The sequence below is a fragment of the Mastigoproctus giganteus genome, chromosome 14 (genome assembly GCF_048544385.1).
Source record: "Mastigoproctus giganteus isolate SK-2022 chromosome 14, ASM4854438v1, whole genome shotgun sequence".
Classification (NCBI taxonomy): Eukaryota; Metazoa; Arthropoda; class Arachnida; order Uropygi; family Thelyphonidae; genus Mastigoproctus; species Mastigoproctus giganteus.
The window spans coordinates 36087386-36112907 of record NC_143588.1 but is presented as its reverse complement, the minus strand read 5'-3'; the positions used below and the strand labels follow the sequence as shown (position 1 = coordinate 36112907).

Here is a 25522-nt window from a genome sequence, read left to right as displayed (position 1 = left end):
ACAACATGAGCTACTCTTGCAGACCGCTGCACTGCTCAGAAAATTTCATACCTGCCTGCACAATTACCCCCAGGTCCTTTTCATTCTCTACCACTGTCAGTGTAGTACCACAGAGTTGATACGTTATTCTGGGATTACTGTTTCCCATATGTAGTACATTACATTTGTCAATGTTAAACTTCATTTGCCACCTCTCAGCACATCTGCTCAACTTTTCTAGATCCTGTTGCAGCAGCATACTGACATTGGTGTCCTTTGCAACCCTGCCAACCTTCGCACTAACTGCAAACTTGGACATTAAGCCTGATATACAATCATCAATATCATTTATAAATACAGAAAACAACAATGACCCAACACTGAACCCTGAGGGACTCCACTATTAATATTAGTCCATGAAGAGCAGCGTCCATTGATTACCACTCTCTGTCTTCTCCCACTCAACCATCCCTTAATCCATAGCAGCAAACTGCCTCCAATGCCACACTGCTGTAATTTGAGCAGCAGTCTTCGATGTGCAGCAGTATCAAAAGCCTTTCTAAGATCCAAATATATGATATCAAAGTTATTCCCTGCATCCAGTTCCTTTGTGACAACCTCATAGTATCCAATCAAACTGGTCAGACAAGACTTCCCCTTAACAAAACCATGCTGTGTCCCAGCTATAACTGAAGTCTTGTCTAGATGATCCTGCAGTGCTTCTTTAACTAGTGCCTCCATAACTTTCCCTGAAACAGAAGTTAAACTAACAGGTCTATAATTACTTGTGTCGCCCTTTGATCTTCCTTTTCAATTGGGATCACATTTGCACATCTCCAGTCCATGGGTACCTCCCCTGAGTCCTGGTAAGTTCTCATAATTATGGCTAAGGGTTTGCTTACTTCCTTTCTTGCCTCCTTTAATATAACTGGATAGATCCCATCTACCCCGGATGCCTTTTTTATGTTTATTTTCAATAATTTCTCCTCCATTTTCCTCTCAGTTATTGCAAAATCATTTGGCTTACTGCCAGAGTTTAATTAGAATAACTCCTCATGTGTGAATGTACATGCAAAATACTCATTTAGTTTGTTAGCCAACTGAGCAGGATCATTAACAGCTGAACCATAAATATCGAGTGGGCCAATCTGATTCATCCCTTTCCATCTAGAGTTTATATAGGTAAAGAACTCTTTGCTGTTTTTCTTTGCATCCTTTGCCAAATATTTCTCATAATGTGCCTTTGTCTGCCTAATCTCCTTTGTGACTTGGTTACAGACCAGCTTATATCTATAGTAGGCTTCCATGTCACCCATTAATTTTTCTTCTCTGCCACATGTCTAATTAGGTCGTCTGACATCCATTTAGGCCTAAACCTTGAACAATATTTCTTTGTTGGTATGTAAAGCCTAGTAGCTTCCAAGATTAATTCTCTGAATGCCTCCCATTTCGAAATTGCTGTTGGTAACATCATCAGTTGGTCCCACTGTTTAGAATTTAAATACTATCTCAGACAACAATAGTCACCTTTATGAAAGTAAAAACCCTTCCCTTCACCCTGATGGTAGTTACCTCTTTGAGTAAATCCCATTTCAGCACACCGTGATCACTGCCACCTAATGGTTCCTTTATCTGTAGATTCTTAATGCATGAAGAATCGCTACTGATAATCAGATTAAGAGTATTCCTCCCTCTAGTTGCCTCCCCAACATGCTGACGTAGAAAACAATCATTCAATAAATCCACAAAAGCCTTGCTAGTGTGTGAGTGACCGGCCCCCAAATGAATTGAACCGGTCCACTTGAATTGAACCTTCTTAAGACAGTCTGGTTGGATGTGTTTTCACCTGTAGCCGCAGCAACCTCAAGAGACAGTTAAAGACAGTTAAATTCCAGTCAATATCTGGGAAATTAAAATCCCTCATTATAAGACTCTCTGATTTACTGGCCCACTCTATTTCCCTGTACAGTTTCTTATTATACTCATCAGAGTCATTAGGCCTATAACACGCTCCTACTCTCAATTTTGATCTCCCAGTGTTTATGTCACACCAAACTGACTGGACACTGCACTGTCCAGCGATGTCAACTGGCTGCACTTCCTTGGATTTCATGTGTTTCTTAACTAACAGCATAACTCCTGCTCCCTTCCTATCCTGTCTATCCTTCTCATACATATTGTACTCCCCAAATTCGAGATCTGCATTCCTTATATCTGTGTGCAGATATAAGGAATGCAGATATAAGTGCAGATATAAGGAATATAAGGAGCAGATGGGCTGAGAGGTGGCAAATGAAGTTTAACATTGATAAATGTAAAGTACTACACATGGGGAAACAGCAACCCCAGAGCAACGTATCAACTCTGTGGTACTACACTGACAGTGGTAGAGAATGAAAGGGACTTGGGGGTGGTTGTGCAGGCAGATATGAAGTTCTCTGAGCAGTGCAGACGGGCTGCAAGAGTAGCTCATGGAGTATTGTCAATGATATACAGGAATTTTTCCAGCAGGGATAAGGAGGTGATTATTCCATTGTATAAGGCGATGGTCAGGCCACACCTAGAGTACTGTATACAGGTCTGGAGGCCTCATTTCAAGAAGGATGTAGAGCTGCTGGAACGAGTACAGAGAAGGGCAACAAGATTAGTGAATGGAACAAAGGGGTGCTCTTACGAAGAAAGGCTTAAGTTTTGCAAATTACAGTGTCTGGAGACTAGGCACCAGCGAGGTGATCTGATAGAGGTGTATAAAGCCTTGAATGGTTTAAGCATGCTTAATGCTGATGGGATTCTTCCTCTAGCTCAGAAAAATCACCTGAGAGGGCATAAATTCAAATTGAGGAAAGACAGATGTAGGATAGACGTGCGGAAATTTGCCTTTAGCCAGCGGGTGGTTGGTTGGTGGAACAGACTTCCATCCCTTGTGGTGGAGGTTGATAGCCTAAATAAGTTTAAGGCTCAGCTGGACAGGTATTTTGAACGAACAGAGGGGTGAAGTGGAAGTGGGTTTTTTTTTTTTTTTTTTTTTGGCTGATGCTGCATAAGCTTGCTTTCTTGCATCAAATGCCTCTACTAATGCTAATGCTAATAAGGAATGCAGTCTCTGATATCCCAACAATATCTGCCTTTGATGTTTTGACCAATACCTCAAATTCATCAAATTTATTTACCAAACTGCTAGCATTGGTGTATACACAAGTATACATGCTCCTGTTCTTATTCCTAGCTATCCTAACACAACCCATGTGTTTACTTGTACCACAATGACTCCCAGTAGTCACTGAAATACCCTGCATCTTGTTTTCCAGGCTGGTGCCCATTCCAATAGAAGTGCAAGAATCACTTTCACCTCTGCCAGCAGCTACTGTTAATCTATTAGTCCTTGTATCCCCCAAGCTAGCAGTTTTCTGCCCCACCTGACACTATCTCAATAACATCAGAAAATATTCTTGCATCCTTTCTATTTAAGTGTATCCCATCCCTGTAGAAGCAGTCTCTCCTGTTAACAACGATTTAGTTCAGAAAGTGACAGACACAAGAAATGAATCTGACATAATGAAGTGAAGAAATTTTGGGCCAAAGGAGATCACTGAGAGGAGTTCCGACTCTGGAAGGAACATCATAGTATACATATGCTCAAATATAATGCATTTAAAAGGATAGAAATCAGAGAGTGAATAATCAGGACCAAGGAGATTGCTGATTGAAGAAGTCAGGTTTCTGTCAGAGAAAAGAAAGTATACTTTAGTTGACTCTACGTGGAAATGGACAATGACTGAAATCAGAACTAAGATCATGTATAATTGAGTAATGAATTAGAAAGACTATAAAAGGAAGATGTCATGAGTTTATACTGATGAAGCTACTTGACTATACACCCTTCTGGGAGCCACTAAGTGGAATTTCATTTATTGATTTCAAATTATTTTTTTCTAAATTTTGATTTAAAATTAGTAGTTTAGTATTTATTTGTAATTCTCTGTTTAAATTGGTGCAACTGTTGTTACTTTGCCCATTTAATTGTTTAAAAAACCAGTCAACCTTTGGTGTCATTGTGTTGTTTTGATAAGGCTGTTCGAATTTTGCTGCCAATGTTTTAGCATTAGCTGAGGCATATGATGCAAATAAGCAAGCTTATACAGCATGGGCAAAAAAAAAAAAAAAAATGCACGTGTACCCTGAAAGAACAAAAGATGTTTTATGTGTAAACATCTTTGACATCACGCTCACTACTCACTCTACCGAATAAATGTTAGTGATAAATAGGATACACACGCCCGCTGCTTACTCTACTGAATCAATGTTTGAAAGAGGTTAGGCCAATAGCCTAATTGCCCATTGGATTGGAGCCATTTGTAGAATAGTATGATTGCAACAATACAAGTATTTGTGTTGTTACAATCATATTACCATGTTGGATCACGTTACTCTGTCGTGCTTTGTCGCAAATCACACATGCAGTGCTACGAGATCTGCAAGAAATGACAGTATCCACGCATAATACGGTATGGAACTATGACTTGGCTCAGGATCTCAAGGAGTATAAGCGTGAGATGGTAGCGCTGCACCTTCCATTTTACAATGAGAAAACAGATGAAATATGTCAAGATGATAAGACAATGAAGAGCTCATACCAGATTGCAAATTGTATGAATAGGACTTGGACATTCGCAAAATGATTGAAATATGTAAGACAATGTGTCAAGACAACGACAATGGTGACCCTGATGAAGCATACGGTAATGACCTACATAGCCTTGCAACGCGACTGTGAGAAGATGATGCCTTTTGAAACTTTTATAGTCATCCAAACAGAGAGATGAATGAGGATCTAAAGTTTGTCACGCTCAACTGACTCAGCCCAATTGCGAAGAAATGCGAAAACTTGATGACCAATGAGAACTTCTGCAACTTAATGAGAATGGTTAATGACAAGCAAAAGATTCTACTCATCCATGTAATTTGGAGTGCATTATCTCCCAATTGCCAACCAATATTTGAACCAATTCAAATATTCTTAACCGGTCCAGCTGGTTGTGCAAAAAACGTTTATGATTCACCTCTTGATGGAAATAAACAACTTGTTCAGTAATACAGATGGGTACTGTAATGCCTATTACATGCACTTCAACTGGTAAGGCTAAAGTACACGTAATGTAATGATCTTGGATATGCTTAGAGCTGGTTTATGCCAGCTCTGAGCACATACAAGATCACTACCCTCAAGATATCCATTTCTCTGATTACCAAAAGGTTTCTGCCACGGGTAACAATTTTTTTTTTTTTTTTTTTTTTGGTAGTTGTTGGCGCATCGGCTTCTGTGGCCATAATGCACCTCCCAAGGTTTTTGCAGTACTTTGATCCAAGCCTGAGGCGGGATTCGAACCCGCGACCTTTGGGTTGCTAGGCAGGTACTTTACCCACCCGGCTAGACCAGTCGGCCGGGTGGCCATGGTTAGCCCAAAGCCACCTGTGTTATGCCAAAAATCATAAATGTTTTTCTGCAACCAGCTGGCATAAAGCTCTGAGCATATTAAAGATCATCTTCCATGATCCTTTGCTTTAAATGCTTTACTTTACTTTAAATTTTGCAGATAACCATTTTTCTGATTACCAAAAGGTCTCTGCCATGGTTGGCAATGGTTAGCCCAAAGTCACAAAAGTGGTATGCCCAGAATCATAAACGTTTTTCTGCAACTAGCTAGTTTATGCCAGCTTTGAGCACATCCAAGATCACCTCCTATGATCCTTTGTGCGATCTCCTCTCCACACTACATTTTTCTTTGCTATGAAATGGAAATGACGTCAAATGATGTTATTTCCACTTTGCAAAATCATGACAATTTGATTTTAATAACATCAGAAATTTAGTAGGTGTTGCCAAAGATGTTTACACATTTAAAAAAAAAAAAAAAACTTTCCCATTTTAACCGCCCGGTCACTCCAAATGTTTGTCTAGTTCAGCCTTAAATTTATTTAAGCTATCAACTTCCACAACAACAGATGGAAGTCTGTTCCAGCAATCAATCACCCACTGGCTAAAAGCAAACGTCCGCACATCTATTCTAGAATTGTCCTTCCTCAATTTGAATCTATGCTTCCCCCCCCCAGGTTCTTAATCTGAGCACGCAGAAGTATCCTATCAGCACTGAGCCTGCTCAAACCATTCAAGGCCTTATACACCTCAATCAGATCACATCAGAGGTGCCCAGTCTCCAGCGAGGTGATCTGTTTTTGTATTGATATACAAGATACACAGAGGTTTCTACATAACATTAGTAATGAGTATTAGAAGAGGCTTATAAACTATAATTTTATGGCAATGCATGTGTGTTTTACTAACTTTGTCACACAGTATGTAATGTACAACATTAATATTAGTTTTGTATTGGTGATTTGGCATAAATGTAGGTAAATAGGTTGATCGAAAGTTCGAATAATATAGGTTGGTGTTAGTTTTATAAATTTCTTAACTATTATAACTACTTAGAACTTACAAATGATAACATATAGCATAATACATATAACGTAAACTTGATAGGAAATAAGAAATATACATAACATAAATTTGCAAGGAGATATGAAATACAGCCACTCCCCCAATTTACGTAAAAGTTGCATTCTGCGGCATCCTATGTAAGTTGGAATTTCGCTAAATGCTTATGCAGCACTCACAAATATGATTGAATTTGATTGAAGAAAAAAAAAAATATCTTCGACTAAAATGTAAATAGAATTATTTATTAAATCGTTTTGTCTCATGCACAGGAAAAATTGCAAAAGTGAACAAAGTTAAAAAAAACTTCAAAATTATAAAATTACAAAAAGAGAGAGGAGATAGGCATAACATCAGCAAGTTTTACCTTTCGAGCATCGTTGCCAGAATTAACTCTCCAGCTGATAAGCACACCACTGTGGGTGTTGAAGGCTGTGGAGATTTAGAAGGGGGTTTTTTCAACACATCACAAAATTTCTCTGCAGCTGCAGAATCAGCACTGGCAACTTCACCACATACTTTAATGTTTTGGAAACCAGCGCAATGCTTGAACCTATTAAAAAACCGATTGCTTGCACGAACTTGGCTTGGGGTTCACCGTACTTAGCCTTAATATCTTCACAAATACTTCTTACTTTTGTGTGAATGGCCATTCGACTCACGGGCACATGCTTTTGAATCTGATTTCCCATCCATATTATTAATAGCTTTTCCATCTTCTATATAGCAACTGAATGCTGTTTTGTGATCATTACTGATCTTAAATGCGTTGATCCTTTAATATGTTCTTTTATACATGCAACCTTTAAAATAGTATTCACTGTTGAAGCAGTGAGGCCTAATTCCGTGCAATAGATGACAAATTTTGTCCCACTTCATACTTCTTAATTAATCATCTTCATTTCTAAATTAATTTTGTTTAATTTCCTAGCACTGCCAGCACTTGCACTTTCGTTAGTTCCTTTCCCTTCACCATTGTAATAAGTAAATAGGGAATGAAGAGAAGATTCTGAAAATTTATTTATGTTTTTTATATGATTAAAAATTTCAGTAAAGGGAAACTCATTTCACCATAATACCATAATGGAAAAACCAGCAGAATTCCAGTTATCAGTATTACCACAAATGCAATACGATCAAGATTACTACCTGTTTATAATAGATTGCACTAACAAAAAAGTCCAATAAACTGGAAAGTGCAAATTGTTTTATGGTACGGACCTCCAGAAATGTGTTTTAGAAAAACATCACAAAGGCATTCAAAATGGATTCTTATAATGGAGCATATGATAATGATGAAAGTGTATTGCAATTTCCATTATAAAATTAATTTTAGAGAGATAAATAGCTTAGTTATATAGCGAAAATTTCAACTTCCGAGGTCTGGGAAAGTAGTACTGCATAGGAATGCAGTACTGCACAGTTGGTACATTCCTCTGGGTCTACTGCTACCCACAGTACTTTGCATTGGGCAAAAGTAGCAGAGATGTGGCATGTGATGAAAAAAATCGAGTGTATGAGCTTATGAAGCATCAAAAAAAAAAAAAAAAAAAAAAATCACACCATTCCCTCCAAGTGCCTGTCCAGTTCGTCCTTAAATTTATTTAACCTATCAACTTCCACAACGACAGATGGATGTTTGTTCCAGCAATTAACCACCCGCTGGCTAAAGGCAAATTTCCGCACATCTATTCTACATGTCTTTCTTTAATTTGAATTTATGCCCCCTTAGATTCGTAATCTGAACAGGTGGAAGGATCCCATCAGAATTTAGCCATTCAAGGCCTTATACACCTTAATCAGATCACTGTGCAGGTGCCTAGTCTCCAGCCACTGCAATCTGTAGGACTTAAGCCTCTCTTGGTAAGAGGATCCCTTCATTGCCCTCACCAATCTTGTTGCCCATCTCTGTACACGCTCAAGCAAATCTACATCCTTCCTAAAATGAGGCCCCCAGACCTGTACGCAGTACTCAAGGCGTGGCCTGACCATTATACAGAGGGATAATCACCTCCTTTTCCCTGCTAGCAAAATTCCTATATATCATTGACAAAACCCCATGACCTGCCCTGACAGCCTGTCTGCATTGCTCAGAAAACTTCATATCTGACTGCACAATTACTCCCAGGTCTTTTTCATTTTCTACCACCTTAAGTGTAGTACCACACAGTTGGTACATTTTTCTGGGGTTACTTCTACCCATATGCAGTACTTTGCATTTGTCAAGGTTAAACTTCAGTTGCCACTTCTTAGCCCATCTGCCCAAATTACCTAGATCCTGTTGCAGTAGCACACTGCCATTACTGTCATTAACAACCCTGTCAACCTTTGTATCATCTGCAAACTTCGACACTAAGCCTGATATACCTTCATCAATATCATTTATAAATATACAAAACAACAGTGGACCCAACACCTAACCCTGTGGGACTCCACTAATAACATTAGTCCAAGAAGAGCAGCACCCATTGATTACCACCCTCTGTCTTCTCACACTTAACCATCCTTTTATCCATTGTAGCAACTTACCCTTAATACCATTCTGCTCCAATTTGTACAATAGTCTTCCATGCGCAACAGTGTCAAAAGCTTTCCTGAAATCCAAATATATGATATCAAAATTATTTTTTTGCATCCAGTTCCTTTGTAACCACATCATAATATCCTATCAAATTTGTCAGACAAGACTTTCCCTTAACAAACCCATGCTGTGTCTGAATTATTGCTGCAGTCTTGTCTAGATGATCCTGCAATGCATCTTTAACCATTGACTCCATTATTTTACCCGGAACAGAAGTTAAACTAACTGGTCTGTAATTACTCGTGTCACCCTTCGATCCCCCTTTGTGAATTGGGGATACATTTGCACATCTTCAATCCGTGGGAACCTCCGTTTGCTTAGTTGCTTTGCCGCCTCCTTTAATATAATTGGATAGATCCCATCCACACCAGGTGCTTTTCTTATGTTTAACTTCAACAATTTCTCCTCGACTTTGCTCTCAGTTATTACAAAATCATTAAGTATCCTGCTATAATTTGATAACCTTCTGCCATTTTCAAACCTTAATAATTCCTCACGTGTGAATGTAGATGCAAAATACTCATTCAGTTTGTTTGCTATCTGAGCAGGATCATCAACAGTCGAACCATCGATGTCAAGTGGACCAATCAGATTCATCCCCTTCCTTTTAGAGTTTATATAAGTAAAGAAATCCTTGCTGTTTTTCTTAGCATCTTTTGCCAAGGATTTCTCGTAATCTGCCTTCGCCTGCCTAACCTCCTTTGTGACCGGATTACAGACTAGCTTATATCTGCCATATGCTTCTGAGTCGCTTGATAATTTATATGCATCCCATGCATTTTTCTTCTCTGTAACGAGTCTCATTAGTTCATTAGACAACCATTTAGGCATAAACCTTGAACAATATTTCTTAATAAGTATGAACCTTTTAGTAGCATCTACGATTAATTCCTTGAATGCTTCCCACTTAGAATTTACTGTTGGTAACATCGTCAGTTGATCCCACTGTACAGAATTTAAAAACTTTCTGAGACAACTGTACTCACCTTTACAGAAGCAAAAACCCTTTCCTTTAGCCCTGATGATAATTAAATCTTTAAGTAAATCCATCAGTATACTGTGATCACTGCCACCTAGTGGTTCCTTTATCTGCAAATTCTTAATACATGAGTGATCACTGTTGATAACCAGATCAGGAGTATTACTCTCTCTGGTTGCCTCTCGAACATGCTGCTGCAGAAAACAATCATCCAATAAATCCACAAAAGTCTGACTAGTGTGTGAGTGACCAACCCACAAGTTCCAGTCAATATCTGGGAAGTTAAAATCCCCCATTATAAGACATTCTGATTTACTAGCCCACTCTATTTCTCTGTACAATTGTTCATTGTACTCATTCGAGTCATTAGGCCTAAAACACATCCTACTCTTGCTTTCGCAGTGCTTATGTCACACCAAACTGGCTCAACAGTGCACTGTTCATCTATATCAACTGGATGCACTTCTTTTGAGTTTATGTTTTTCTTAATTAACAGCATAACACCTCCTCCCTGGTGACACAAGTAATTACAGAACTGTTAGTTTAACTTCTGTTCTAGGGAAATTAATAGAGGCACTGGTTAAAGAAGCACTGCAGGATCATCTAGACAAGGCTTCAAGTTATAGTTTGGACACAGCATAGATTTGTTAAGGGAAAGTCTTGTCAAAAAAACTTAAGTTAGGCATTTAAACACGCACTGCACTGGCAATTTCATTATCATATTATAATAGAATCATGCACAGAGAAAGGCTCTATTTCAAGGAATTGTTTTTCTAAAAAGAATGCTAATAAATGATGGTAAACAATAAAATTTTTAGAATGCTTCATAGTGCAGAGTATATGAAATCTCTCGAGTATACCATGAGAGAGAGAGAGAGAGAGAGAGAGAGAGAGAGAGAGAGAGAGAGAGAGAGGCTATACTTGCAAATAAACATAGTTTGATAGTTTGCTAATTAATAGCCAATTATAAATTTGACCGCTTCAACATTAAACACAATACTCATTTTATTTTTTAGTTGATAACCTAATCCAGATTTCTAGAAACGTTCTATCTGGATAACACAGCGCTAGCAACAATGCTGTATAATCACATTTTTAAATGCAATATTTACCAAGGTATTCCATTTGTCTCTCCTTTGCAATATATATAACTTTCTGGGCTTTGGCATCTGTGACCAAGGGGATTCGTTCTAAAAATAATTCCAAATATTCCCTAGAGAAGTAAAAGACAAATAACTTAAAGGATAGGTATTCAGATATTGGTAGCACTTGAAATTGGATAAAATTGCAAATTTCATGCAAATTCCCATGATACCCAGTGCAAATTAGTTTTTAATTTTAAGCAAGTTTTCCAGTCATTACTGAATCAACAATACTGAAACTAATAAGTTCACAAAGAATATTAAAAATGTATATACAGTAAACCCTCGATTTAACAGACCCTGATATAACAGATTTCAGATTTAACAGATAGAACAAATATTAATACAGTAATGTACATATTAATCTCGAACATATTTTTTTAGGTTATACAAAACTTCAGTGTTATTATTAGTTAAAAATTAATGATAATTACCTATTTCCATTACTGTTTTGATAATTACCTACTTTTATTTTTATAATCAAATTCAGGAAATTGTTTTTTATTCTTTCTGAAAATGTGTTATAACAGCTGTTTTCCCAGATTACAGATAAGAGCAGGCGGTGACTTGCGAGCTGAACGTGACTCAGGACACTAAACTTCAGGTCTGCTGACTTGCTTTGTTTTGGTCTCAGTCTCCCTCAATCTATCATGCTGTCAGGTTGTATACAGAGTTTCTGTGATTTCTGAATTGTGACTTTATTTATTAATAATTTTTCAATCCTTACAATTTAAAATGGCATCAAGTGATAGAGGAGTTAAAAAAAAAGTGTGTGAACTTAAATGTGGCACAGAAATTAGAGCTAACTGAGAAATCAGAAGGTGTCTCACAGTAGCACGTGTTTGTGAAATTTACGGCGTAAAAAAAAAAAAAAAAAAACGTTTCTGATATCCATAAATCAAAGGCCAAATTGCATCATAATTTTAAATTGTACAGTACTGTATATTGTATTAAAGCTTTTTTTTTATATATATATATTAAGAACAATAAAAAATGCCCCGCCAGGTTACATTCAATTTAATGGACTTTTGGCATTAACGGACACCCCTTCTCCCCTATTAGCCTGTTAAATCGAGAGTTTACTGTATTTTTTATTGCAATATATACTTCCTTGTTTTTTCTCTTCTTTTCTTTTTTTTTCCTGCCTCATACGATCCCACCGCTCAAATTAAGTACAAATATAACCCTGTAAATACTAGGAGAAAAGTTGGAAATGGAAATATCTGATTTGCATACAGAGCAATCAACTTAACAAATGAGACTTTGTTAATAATTTGGAAATAATTCTGAATGCTACTGCCTACTCTTCAATTAAAATTAAAAAGTCTATCATTCCTATTTTTAGGTTTATGCTATTTGTTGTGTAGACCTATTCTGTCATATTTGGGCTGAAATTAAAAAGTTGCTCCCATCTTCAGTTTAGCCTAAAAACATCATTGGTGTACTTCTGAAACCAACATAAAGCAATTTCATTTGAAATAAAAAATACAACAAAAAAAAAAAAAAATGTGATTGTCACTTTTCAATAAGCATGTTCAGCTATGTTGAACATGCTAGCTGTACAAAAGCAGTAATGCCATGCCTCCCCTTTCAATAAAGAAAAAAGAAATAACACTTAAAAGAATTAATTAATCAATGATATTGGCTGGCAACATAAAATGAATGAAGAATGCAGCAAAATTCGTTAGATGAATGACTTCTTGGTGTGTAATATTTGCATGCACATTTATTAAATTGAATGATAGCTATTTTTACAAAAATGATTTGTACGATATGGTATTACTGTATAGAGAATTTGGACAAAATGTGCTCTAGAGTAAGTAAAAGATTATTTTCTGAGAAACATCCTCAGAGGCTGCAAATATCACATACCACAATTAACTGTGTTGTGAATTGCTTTACGCTTGGAAATGGTTTTTGTTTGTTCTTGAAGGGGAGATTTAATGCACAGGGTAAATTTGGCAAAAATTCTTGCACCCTTTCTATTTAAGTGTATCCCATCCCTGTAGAAGCAATCTCCCCTGTTAACAAATACAGTCCAGGCTGAAAAAAATTCTACCCCTTGAGCCTTGCACAATCCCTCCAGGGCCGAATTGATCCACAAGGCTCTCATCATATACTCCCTCCTATCGTGTCTGGGCAGAATTGCAGACACTTTCAAATTCAACCCTAATTCACGGCTTTTTTTCAACAGTGACCTGTACTTGCTAAGTAATTCCGCCAGTCTCCTACTCTTAATATCATTAGTGCCAACGTGTACAACTATATCACCTTTTGTGCCCTTAAAAGATGATATCCACTCTACAACGTCATCAACCTTTGCCCGTGGCAGACATACCCTGGTCCTATTCCACCTATCCTTTTTACAAAGCATGTTCCCCGCTTCCCTGACAATAGAGTCACCAACAACTACTAGTTCCTGTGGGACCAGCGCATTCTGCCTAGGGGGCTGCCTCTGTGTTGCCTGATGACCAAGTGCAAGCTTTGGTCAGGCTTCTACTGTAAGCACCCAGTAAGATATTTAGGAGAGAGTGGTTTCCTTTAACCCAATAACTGGTTATTTGTTGTTTTGCGGAAATGAATTTCCCCTATTTCTGTTTACACGATTGCAGTAGTTGAATATCTGAGTGACTCCAACATTTTGGACACTTTCAAAAAAAAAAAAAAAAAAAAAAAATTTAAGGGCTAATTTAAAGAACTAGGTATAATATCAATGACAAGAGGAAGAAAATGAGGGCAATGAAGATATTAGACCTTCTAAACATGAAATGTTGGCAGTTTCTGAAACTTTGTTGAGGGCTTCAGTGTGAGGAAAATGTTTCTGTAAGTATCTGAGTGTTAAAAAAAATACGAACATTTTTTAATGATCGATGTACGTTAAAATCCAGTGTACAACAAAAGATAGCCAAATATTTTGCAAAATAATAATTCTTAAGTGTAGTAATATTATGTGCATCACATAGTATAAAATAAGGAGTTTCTATATGCAAAAAAAAATCGCTTTTTTATATCGAAATTTCTGTTTAATTAAGGAATTTTTGCAAGTGAATAATTGATTTCTTTATATTGAAATCTGATATTTTTATCACTGTTTTATTGAGTTGAAACAAAAATAATATTGGTTATGTGTATATATATATAAAATGTAAAACAATAAACTTCTCTTATTTAATAACAAAATAAAAATAAATACAGAAGAAACACTGCTAGAGGAACAATGTTAATATATATATAAAATCACAGATTTATATGGATAAGTAAGTAAAGTTATTATCTAGGAACATAAAATTATTAAATTATATCAAAACTTAATTTTTCTTGCTTTAGTATTAGCAAAATTTGTGATAATTTCATCGAAGTTTATTTTGCTAGCAAGTTCATGTTCAATTGAAAGGAGACATAGATATGATGTGCATTATTGTCCTGACATCGATCTCAAATAATTCTTAACAAGTTTTAACTTGCTAAAGCTCCTTCCAGAAGTGGCTACTGTTGTTGGCATTGTAAGGAATATTTGAGGAGCTTTTTCAATATTTGGACAGGTTTCTTGTAACTCCCATTTAGCTAATACCTTTAAAATATCTTAGTAATATATTGTATGGGAATTTTTGTTTTCTAATATTTCTATTGGGGTTTAAAGCATTTGATTTTAATTTTAAATTGGTCTTGATTAATTTCAGGGTATTTTTCTAAGAATAAAATAGTTTTAGTTTCTAAATCTTCACGTCACTGAATGGTATGCTTCGCCCGTCAAAAAATTAGGCTTCTACTATATTTTTTTGAGATTCAGATCTTACATTTAACTGAATTATAATACAATTAATTATTGAAAAACAAGAAATTTTTATTCCATCGAAGTTTGACCATTCATCTTCAGCATTCACACCTGTTTTTTTTTTTTTTTTTTTTTTCGTTTTGTCTTCTTTTTTTCAACTGGTGCTATTTTCATTTATTTATTTATTATTTTTTTTTGCAACAATTTCAGTAAAACATAAATTTTGTTACTCCTTAGATAATCTAAGAAATAATGAAACTGGTCCCTTCAAAGGTATGTTCTGGATGTCAAATTGAGCTATGCTGCTATGCAAATTAATTTGCCATTTGGTGAAAATTAATTTTCACCCTGTCCTCTGCTCTGATCCTGATTCAACATCATCTTGGGATGCCATTTTGTCAGCTAGTCTCGGGTATTTAAACAGCTTGGCATACAACCGATGTGGCCTGTCAGTGGCGCCCTTCCGATAGCGGTGAAGGCACCGCTATCAGAAGGGCGCCACTGACAGGCCACAGTTTTTTTTTTTTTTTTTGGCTGATGCAGTACAAGCTTGTTTTCTTGCATCCTTTGCACTACCATTGCTAAAGATAATTTTACCTGTTACAGTGGAGTGACGATTAACATGACATACAGAACAAAACAGATCTGGAAGTGTGTGCGTGTGCGCGAGTGTGTGTGTGTGTGTGTGTGTGTGTGTGTGTGTGTGTGTGTGTGTGTGTGTGTGTGTGTGTGTGTGTGTGTGTGTGTGTGTGTGTGTGTGATGATTATTTTTATGTAAGTAAAAAAAAATTTTAAATTAGCCTCATCTCCAATAACATCATTTAGTTGCAGGAGTTCATTCAAGTTAAACACTGATATGAAAGATGTGATTCTGTCTGAATAAAAATGTGCATACTCAATGAGAAGATATTTAATGGTAAGCTGAGAATTGCAGTGGAAGTAATGGGGGGATCCACCCTTAGCAGTCAAAAAGAGGCAAGTGAAATGTGTATGGCCAATCTGGTAGGCACAACCTTTTTGTATATTTAATCAGAAACTGGATCTCCACAGTTATGGATTCTGTTTCATTTGAAGAAGGTTATCTGGGTATGCCACCTTTAAGACCACTGGTCGAACAGATATCCATCATATGAATGCCGTTTAATCAGGAACACGGATGGAATCAAAGACAGTGGGCATGGCATTGATTCCACCGTGCCTGGGTATCCAGCAAAACCTGACGTTTTCACTGAGATAGGAAAGTCTGCAATTTATTTTGTAGGATGGTGCTATCACTGCACTTAAAGAGCATATATATTACAACCTGTGAACTTAAATAATTATTGAGAAGGATTAAAGCTATCTTGATTGCACAGGGGTCATCTGTAAATACATTGTATTCAAGTGGTAACATGGCAGAGATTGTGGACATAAGAAGGATTACTACTGCTCCCACAGACGTGCCATTTTTTGTGCTGTGTTATATCTGAAGAGTTTGTGCATTGGCCAAGGCATGAGCTGCATGCAACTTTCTAATATTTTGGCTTGGTTGGTAGTGTTTCCCCACTGACAAAAATAGTTATCACAAGAAAGTATATGTATTCTCCATAGTGGCTGCACTGCATATAAAGCTTGCGAGATACTTCCACGATGGATGTTCTATTGTTGTGGTTAGTTCTTCTGACCAGTTACCTGTAGGTTTATTTTCATTGGGTTTGTTTTCGTATATGTTTATCCACCGAAGACAAAGCGATATATCCAGATGGGATGAGAAGGGAGGCTACATACTTTGGCTGCATATTTAAGAAGAAACACCTCCTTTACTACATTTATCATTAGAGCAATAGGTTAGAGTGGGTTGACCCAAGCCAAAGTAGCCTTATGTGTCAAGTCATAAACTGGAGCTTCATAGTCTAAAATGGATTTGATTAAAGTTTGATAAAGGATGTGGCGGCAATCTGCTCTCCCACGTAATAGAAGAGATAACTTTAATTATACTCCTCTTCTTCCTACACTGAGTTCATGTTTGCATTATATGCTTCTGGAAAGCAGGTTTAGAATTAAGAACTAGGCCTAAGGATGTTGTGTGAGAAGGGACATTTGTTGGGTTACCAGAATCAAGGATCTGAATGGAGCTGACACTTTTTGCACTTTCTGTCCACTCGTGTCAACTAGATGCACTGCCTTAGATTTTATTTGTTTCTTAACTAGCAACATAACCCCTCCTCCCTTCCTATGCTATCTGCACACACATTATACTCCAAAAATTCTAATTCTGCATTCATTATATCGGTGTTACACAGATATAAGGAATACTGCAAGTACACCAATGCTAAGAGTATAGTAAATAAATTTGATGAATTGGAACTGCTGGTCAAGACATCAAAGGCAGATATTGTTGGGATATCAGAGATGTGGTATATCTGTGTGTTACATAAATACACCATCTCTGTGTGTTACATCTGTGTACATCTGTGTATTACACAAATATACCACATCTCTGATATCCCAACAATATCCACCTTTGTTGTCTTGACCAGCAGTTCCAATTCATCAAATGTATTTACTATACTTCTAGCACTGGTGTACTTGCAGTATACATGCACCTGTTTTTACTCTTGGTTATCCTAACACAACCCATGTATTTACTTGTTCCATGATAACTTCCAGCAATCTGCTGCTCATTGCAATAGAAGTAGTGCAAGAATCACTTTTACCTCTGCCCGTGACTATTGTTAATCTATTAGTCTCTGAATCTCCACCCCACCAAGCTAGCAGTTTTCCACCCACCTAACACTGCCTCGACAGCATCAGCAAATATTCTTGCGCCCTTTCTATTTAAGTATATACCATCCCTGTAGAAACAGTCTCTACAGTTAACAAGCACAGATCACGATGAGAAAAATTTGAAATCATGAGTCGTGCACAATCTCTCCAGAGCCAAATTGATTGACAAGGCTCTCATCATATAATCATTCCTATCATGTCTAGTCTGAATTGCAGACACTTTCAAATTTAACCCTAACTTGCAACGTTTTTTCAAAATTGAACTGTAATTGTTAAGCAAATCTGCAGATCTTCTACTATTAATGTCATTAGTAGCAACTAATGACATTAATTAGTTGAAGTAGTTATTGTTCTTCGTGTACAACAATAACACCTTTTTGCCCTTCGTAATCAGTGGGGGCAATCCCACTGATCTAGGTATGTACACTTGCTGTGCAGAGATTCAACATCACCATCACTTAATTGCTATTGAGTTTGAAAGGCAGGAAGCTGTCTTTTTTTTCATCTCAAACTTATTGTGAATACACAATTTTAAAGTGTTGACAGATAATAAAAGAATGTGGGACTTGTGGAAAAATTTCTATATAATGAAGACAATCTGACAAGGCCTGGAATGAAGTCTACCTGTATTTTAAGAAAGATGTCTGGAAGTAACTGTTCTCTAAATTGTACAGGATTCCACCATTCTGGTTTTGAAGATAAGTTGCCTAATGCAACTTATCAAAGACAGCAGCCAAATAGATACCATAGTAGCAGTGATCGAGAAGTTCGTGTGGATGATAAAGAGTGCTAACCTCACACAATAGGTCTCTTACCAATGGTGAACTGCAAGAGACAGCTTAAGGTTGTTTTTGAGAAAAGATAAGACTTCCATAACATTTTCTGCTATCAAGGTCACTGATAATCAAAATTGAAGCATTTTTCACTACACAATTAATACATGAATTTATCTGAGCAGCATGAAAATTCTTTCTAATTTAAGTGATAAGTGCTCTGAATGGGGGTTGCAACTTCTCATTTGAGTGCTATAGAGAAATTTTTTGCATAATGAGAGAGAGGTGGGGAAGAGGGAAAAAAAACCCAGTCCACCCCGAAATCATTCTTTAAGACAGAAGCAAAACTGTTGTACACGTTAAGCCACTCTCTATTTTTAAATCATTGTAACTTCTTTATGGTTTGACCATTTTTACAAGTAGTGGCAAATGATGCATTAGTAGTGGCCCTTTCCTTCTGACTTTGTCTTTTTTCTTCCTTGAAAGTATTCAGACTAACCACGTTTTTAATATCAGATGGAAGTTTGTTCCAACATTCAAATACTAGCTGGCTGAAGACAAATTTTCGCACATCTATTTTGCAACCTTTCTTCTCCAATCAAATTTATGCCCCTTCATTTGTGTTTATAGTCTGAGCAATAAGAAGGAAGAAAGAAAGGAAGGAATCCATTTAAGTGGATTGAGCTTACTCAATCCATTCAAAGCTTAAACACCTCAATCAGATCCTCCTGAAGGTGTCTAGCCACCAGAAGCAGCAATTTCATGAAACTGAAGCCCTTCTGGTAAGAGAATCCTTTTGTTCTTCTACCCACTTTTTCCCCCCTTCTCTGTGCCCACACTAACAGATCCACATCCTTCTGCAAAGGAGGCTTCCAGATTTGCATGCACTATTCAAGATGGGGAATAACCATTGCCTTATATAACAAGATAATCATCCCTTATCCCAAATAGCAAAATTATTTCATATATCATAGACAAAACCTCCAGGGGTGTCTCAGCTGCCTGTGCGTACTACCCAGAGAACTTCGGATCTAACTGTACAATTAATCACAGATATTTTTTCAATTTTCATTACTCCGCTTGTGGTACCACACAGCTAGTATGTTAATGTGGGATTAGCAGAGGCATATGATGCAATAAAGCAAACTTATACAGCATCAGCCAAAAAAAAAAAATTAAATTAAATTAAATTAAATAAATAAAGAAAAAAAAAAAAAAAGTGGACAAATTTCTTCCTTGAATCTATTTAACCTATCAACTTCCACAGCAACAGATGGAAGTTTGTTCCAGTAATCAACTACCCTCTGGCTAAAGCCAAATTTCTACACATTGATTCTACAACTGTCCTCAATTTGAATTTATGCCTGCCCCCCCCTTCGTAAGAGCACCTCTTTGTTCGCTTCACCAATCTTGTTGCCCTTCTCTGTACTCATTCTAGCAACTTTACATCCTTTCTAAAATGAGGCATCCTGACTTGTATGTAGTACTCACGGTGTGGACTCACCATTGCCTTATACAATGGGATAATCACCTCCTTATTCCTGCTAGCAAAATTCCTGTACAGGCTGGCCCCGATTAATGTGATTAATTAATCACGCTACTGCATCGCACAAAATGTAAACACGTTAATCGAATATAATAATCAATAGAAAAAATTATAATTGGTATGTCCATAAAGAATTTTAAAAATACCTTTTAAATAACTTTTTAACTGTATACTATGGTAAAAGATAATGAAAATAATTATATAATTAAATGTTCATTGCATAAAATATACAATGAAGAAACTATCTGTTACAGAAATGTTTGAACAGAGTCGTTTAAACAGTGTTGGCTTTCTTTTTTTCATCAATCAATTGGAAATTGATTGATGAAAAATTCTAATTTAAAAATTAGAATTTTTAAATGCAAGTCTACATGTGACATTATTAGCGAGAGACAAACAAATAACACATCTGCTTTTGATGACTGATGAAACATATTGAGGCCGGCAGCAGGCAAACGCTTGTTTATTGACCGTTAGAAGTGTGGTAAGCTTAGCACACGATTCAAGTCTTTTTTCGACTTTCAAATAACAAAATATGGCTTTAACTGGAAATTTGCATCAGGCAAAGTGAAAAGCAGTATAAATTTTTCAAATAGTGGTAACTGAAAAGCACGTTAATCGAACTTGGGTTATGCAAGACCTGTTTGTTTGTTTGTTATTTGGTTTTTAGGAGCATTAGCAACTAAGGCCATATTGCTCCGGGAATATGCGGTGGTCATTCCCTAACCTTTCCGCATCCTCCGTATTTGGTGGTGACGGGCTCAAACCCCGGTCTAATCAAGAAGTGTGTGCTACGCACTGTTGCTCCTTCCCACCTGGCTACGGAGGCGCCGTATGCAGGACCTGGCTGTATATCATTGACAAGACACTATGACCTGCTTTGGCAGCCTGTTTGCAGTGCTCAGAAAACTTCATACCCGACTACACAATTACCTCCAGGTCTTTTTCATTCCCCACTACCCTGAGTGTAGTACCACACAGTTGGTACATTTCTATGGATTTACCGCTACCCATATGTAGTACTTTGCACTTGTCAATGTTAAACTTCAGTTGCCACTACTCAGCCCATCTGCCCAACTTTTCTAGATCCTGTTGCTGTAGCATACTGTCATTACCAAACTTGCCAACCTTTATATCATCTGCAAACTTCGACACTAAGCCTGATATACCTTCATCAATATCATTAAAAATACTTGACTTCCTCAACTCAACCATCTCTTTTTCCATAACAGCAACTTGCCCTTAATTCCATACTGCTTCAATTTGTACAGCAGTCTTCCATTTGCAACAGTGTCAAAGTTTTCCTAAAATCCAAGTATATGATATCAAAATTATTTTTTTCAGTTCCTTTGTGACCACATCATAGTGTCCAATCAAATGGGTCAGACAAGACTTCCCCTTAACAAACCCATGCTGTCTCTGAATTATTACTACAGTCTTGTCTAGTTGATCCTGTAATGCTTCTTTAAGCAGTGACTCCATTATTTTCCCCAAAACAGAATGATATTTTTTTTAAACTAACAGGTCTGTAATTATTCATGCCACTCTTTGTCCCCCTTTGTGAACTGGAGATACATTTGCCCATCTGCAGTCAGTGGGGACCTCACCGTGTCCAACAATGCTCTCATAATTATGGCTAAAGGTATGCTCACTTCCTCTGCCACATCCTTTAATATAATTAGATAGATCCCCATCCACCCCAGGTGCCTTTCTTATGTTTCTTCAGCAATTTCTCCTCCACTTTGCTCTCTGTTATTACAAAATAACTTAGCTCAATGTGACAATTTCATAAGTTTCTGGCCTTCACTTCCCTAAAGAATTCTTCATGTGTGAATGTAGATACAAAATACTCATTCAGTTTGTTAGCTACCTGAGCAGGATCATCAACAGTTGAACCATTGATATCAAGTGGACCAATCCGATTCATTCCTTTTCTACTATAGTTTACACAAGTAAAGAAGTCTTTGCTGTTTTTCTTTACATCGTTTGCCAAAGATTTCTCGTAATCTGCTTTGCCTGCCTAACCTCCTTTGTGACTTGATTACAGACTAGCTAATATATCTGCCATAAGCTTCTGTGTCATCTGTTAATTTATATGAATCCGTGCATTTTTCTTCTCTGCCGCATGGCTCATTAGTTCATCTGACATCCATTTAGGCCTAAACTTTGAATAGTTTACTTACTAATGATATTAAGAGTAGGAGACCGGCAGAATTACTTAACAAGTACAGGTCACTGTTGAACAAAAGCCGAGAATTGGGGTTGAATTTGAAAGTATCTGCAATTCTGCCCAGACACGATAGGAGGGAGTATATGATGAGAGCCTTGTCGATCAATTCGGCCCTGGAAAGATTGTGCAAGGCTCAAGGGGTAGAATTTTTTTCAGCCTGGACTGTACTTGTTAACAGGAGAGATTGCTTCTACAGGGATGGGATACACTTAAATAGAAAGGGTGCAAGAATATTTGCTGATGCTATCGAGGCAGTGTTAGGTGGGTCGGAAAACTGCTAGCTTGGGGGGAGACAAAGACCAATAGATTGACAGTAGCCACTGGCAGAGGTGAAAGAGATTCTTGCACTGCTTCTATTAGAATGAGCAGAAGCCTGAAAAACAAGATGCATGATATTTCAGAGACTGCTGGGAGCCATTGCGGTACAAGTAAACACATGGGTTAGGGTAGCTAAGAATAGAAACAGGTGCAGGTATACTTGTGTTTACACCAATGCTAGGAGTTTAGTAAACAAATTTGATGAATTTGAGGTATTGCTCAAAACATCAAAGGTAGATATTGTTGGGATATCAGAGGCGTGGTGTCACACAGATATAAGGGATGCAGAACTGGAATTTGGGGAGTACAACTTCCACAGAAAGGATAGACAGGATAGGAAGGGGGGGAGGGGTTATGCTATTAGTTAAGAAACACATAAAAACCAAGGAAGTGAAGCCAGTCGACATCGCTGGACAGTGCAGTGTTGAGTCAGTTTGGTGTGACATAAGCACTGAGAGATCAAAATTGAGAGTAGGAGTGTGCTATAGGCCTAATGACTCTGATGAGTATAATAAGAAACTGTACAGGGAAATAGAGTGGGCCAGTAAATCAGAGAGTCTTATAATGGGAGAATTTAATTTCCCAGATATTGACTGGAATTTGGGGGCCGGTCACTCACACACTAGCAGGGCTTTTGTGGATTTATTGGATGATTGTTTTCTACATCAGCATGTTCGGGAGGCAACTAGAGGGAGTAATACTCTTGATTTGATTATCAGCAGTGATTCTTCATGCATTAAGAATCTGCAGATAAATGAACCACTAGGTGGCAGTGATCACAGTGTTCTGAAGTGGGATTTACTCAAAGAGGTAACTACCATTAGGGGTAAAGGGAAGGGTTATTGCTTCCGTAAAGGCGACTACGATGGACTGAGACAGTATTTAAATTCTATACAGTGGGACCAACTGATGATGTTACCAACAGCAAATTCAAAATGGGAAGCATTCAAAGAACTTATCTTGGAAGCTACTAGGCTTTACATACCAACTAAAAAATATTGTTCAAGGTTTAGGCCAAAATGGATGTCAGATGAACTAATGAGGCATATGGCAGAGAAGAAAAATGCATGGGATACTTACAAATTAACACATGACACAGAAGCCTATGATAGATACAAGTTGATATGCAACCAAGTTACAAAGGAGGTTAGGCAGGTGAAGGCAGATTACGAGAAATTCGTGGAAAGGGATGCAAAGAAAAACAGCAAAGAGTTCTTTACTTATGTAAACTCTAGAAGGAAGGGGATGAATCAGATTGGTCCACTTGATATTGATGGGTCAACTGTTGATGATCCTGCTCAGGTAGCTAACAAACTAAATGAATATTTTGCATCGACATTCACACATGAGGAGTTATTCAGCGAGGGGAATGCCAGAGGTCTATTCAACTCTAGCAGTAAGCTACAGAATCTTGAAATAACTGGGAGTAAAGTGGAGGAGAAATTGTTGAAGATAAACACAAGAAAGGCACCCGGGGTGGATGGGATCTATCCAGTTATATTAAAGGAGGCAGCAAAGGAAGTAAGCAAACCCTTAGCCATAATTATGAGAGGGTACATTTCATATAATGTACCCCTTACCATAACTCTGTCATGGTAAGGGGTACATTATATGAAAGTTGACATGAAGTATTGAAATTTACATTATTTTTTTCTGCTTGCACTTTTTGTGAAAGCTTGGCTCAAATGTGGTTACACCTGAGAGAGCTTCAAATGTTTCACCTAATGTATTCACAATTTCAAGAGGATTACAGATTTCTTTCCCTTTTAGAAGTATTATCGGAGTGAATATAGGAGGATATTTTTCATTAATTCTTCAAACTTTAGTCCAAACGGTTCTGATGTCTGTGGTTCTGTTTATAGAGGAGGCATATCTGGACCATGTCTCTTTTTTGCTTATTTGCTGTATATAACAACTTTAGCTCTAGCTTTCTTGAACTGTATGAGATGAGCAGTGGTTGGGTATTTATGAAATAAGTTCCAATATCTTTCATCACTTTTTTGGCATTGCTTCAATCTTCATTCCACCATATTTTTGCATGTGAGCAGGTTTTCATGGATTATTTGGGTATGCCGGTTTCTGTAGTTGCTATTATTTACTGAGCTATATAAGTTACTACAGAGTCAACGGTCAGAGTCTCAATGGTCTGAATATTTAGATGTGCCAGTTTTTGATATGTCTTCCAGTTAGCTTTGTCAAATTTCCAAACAGTTTTTTTTTTTCAGTTTGAGGAGGAGAGTCAGTCGACAGTGTACATATTACTGGGCACCTCCGTAGCCAAGTGGGCAGGAGCAGAAGTGCGTAGCACACGCTTCTTGATCAGACCGGAATTCAAACCCGTGACCACCAAATACTGAGGACGCGGAAAGGTTAGGGAATGACCACCACACATCCCTGGAGCAATATGGCCTTAGTTGCTAATGTTCCTATAAACCAAATAACAACAACAACATATTACTGGAAAGTGGTCACTATTACAAAGGTTATCAGTGACCATACAATCAATAAGTGGAAAGAGGTTTGCCGAGCATATTGAAAGTTCAATTGTAGAAGTTGGCCTTCAGGAAAGATGCATGTATGAGTGAGCCCCATTGTTTAATAACGTTAAGTTGTGCCTTTCAAGAAATTTTTCAATTAACTGACCTCTCTTTAGCATTAGCAGAGGCATTTGATGCAAGAAAGCAAGCTTATGCAGCATCAGCCAAAAAAAAAAAAAAAAATAAATAAATAAAAATAAATAAATAAAAAATAACCACTTCCACTTCACCCCTCTGTTCGTTCGAAATACCTGTCCAGCTGAGCCTTAAACTTATTTAAGCTATCAACTTCCACGACAAGGGATGGAAGTCTATTCCACCAACCAACCACCCTTATCAAGGTGCGAGGAACCCCATAAGGGGTGATGCTCAGTCCAGTCACCCAAGATACAGAAAGGTG

The 25522-nt window shown here is 37.3% G+C and overlaps 1 protein-coding gene across 1 annotated transcript in view; it reads right to left on the bottom strand.

Annotated features, from left to right (window-relative positions):
* Nup75 (nuclear pore complex protein Nup75) overlaps nucleotides 1-25522 on the bottom strand; it is a 459526-nt gene that overhangs the window by 114845 nt on the left and 319159 nt on the right. The window contains exon 17 of the mRNA XM_090389073.1: nucleotides 11148-11248. Coding sequence (XP_090245199.1) covers nucleotides 11148-11248 — 101 coding nt within the window. The remainder of the gene's footprint in view (nucleotides 1-11147; nucleotides 11249-25522) is intronic.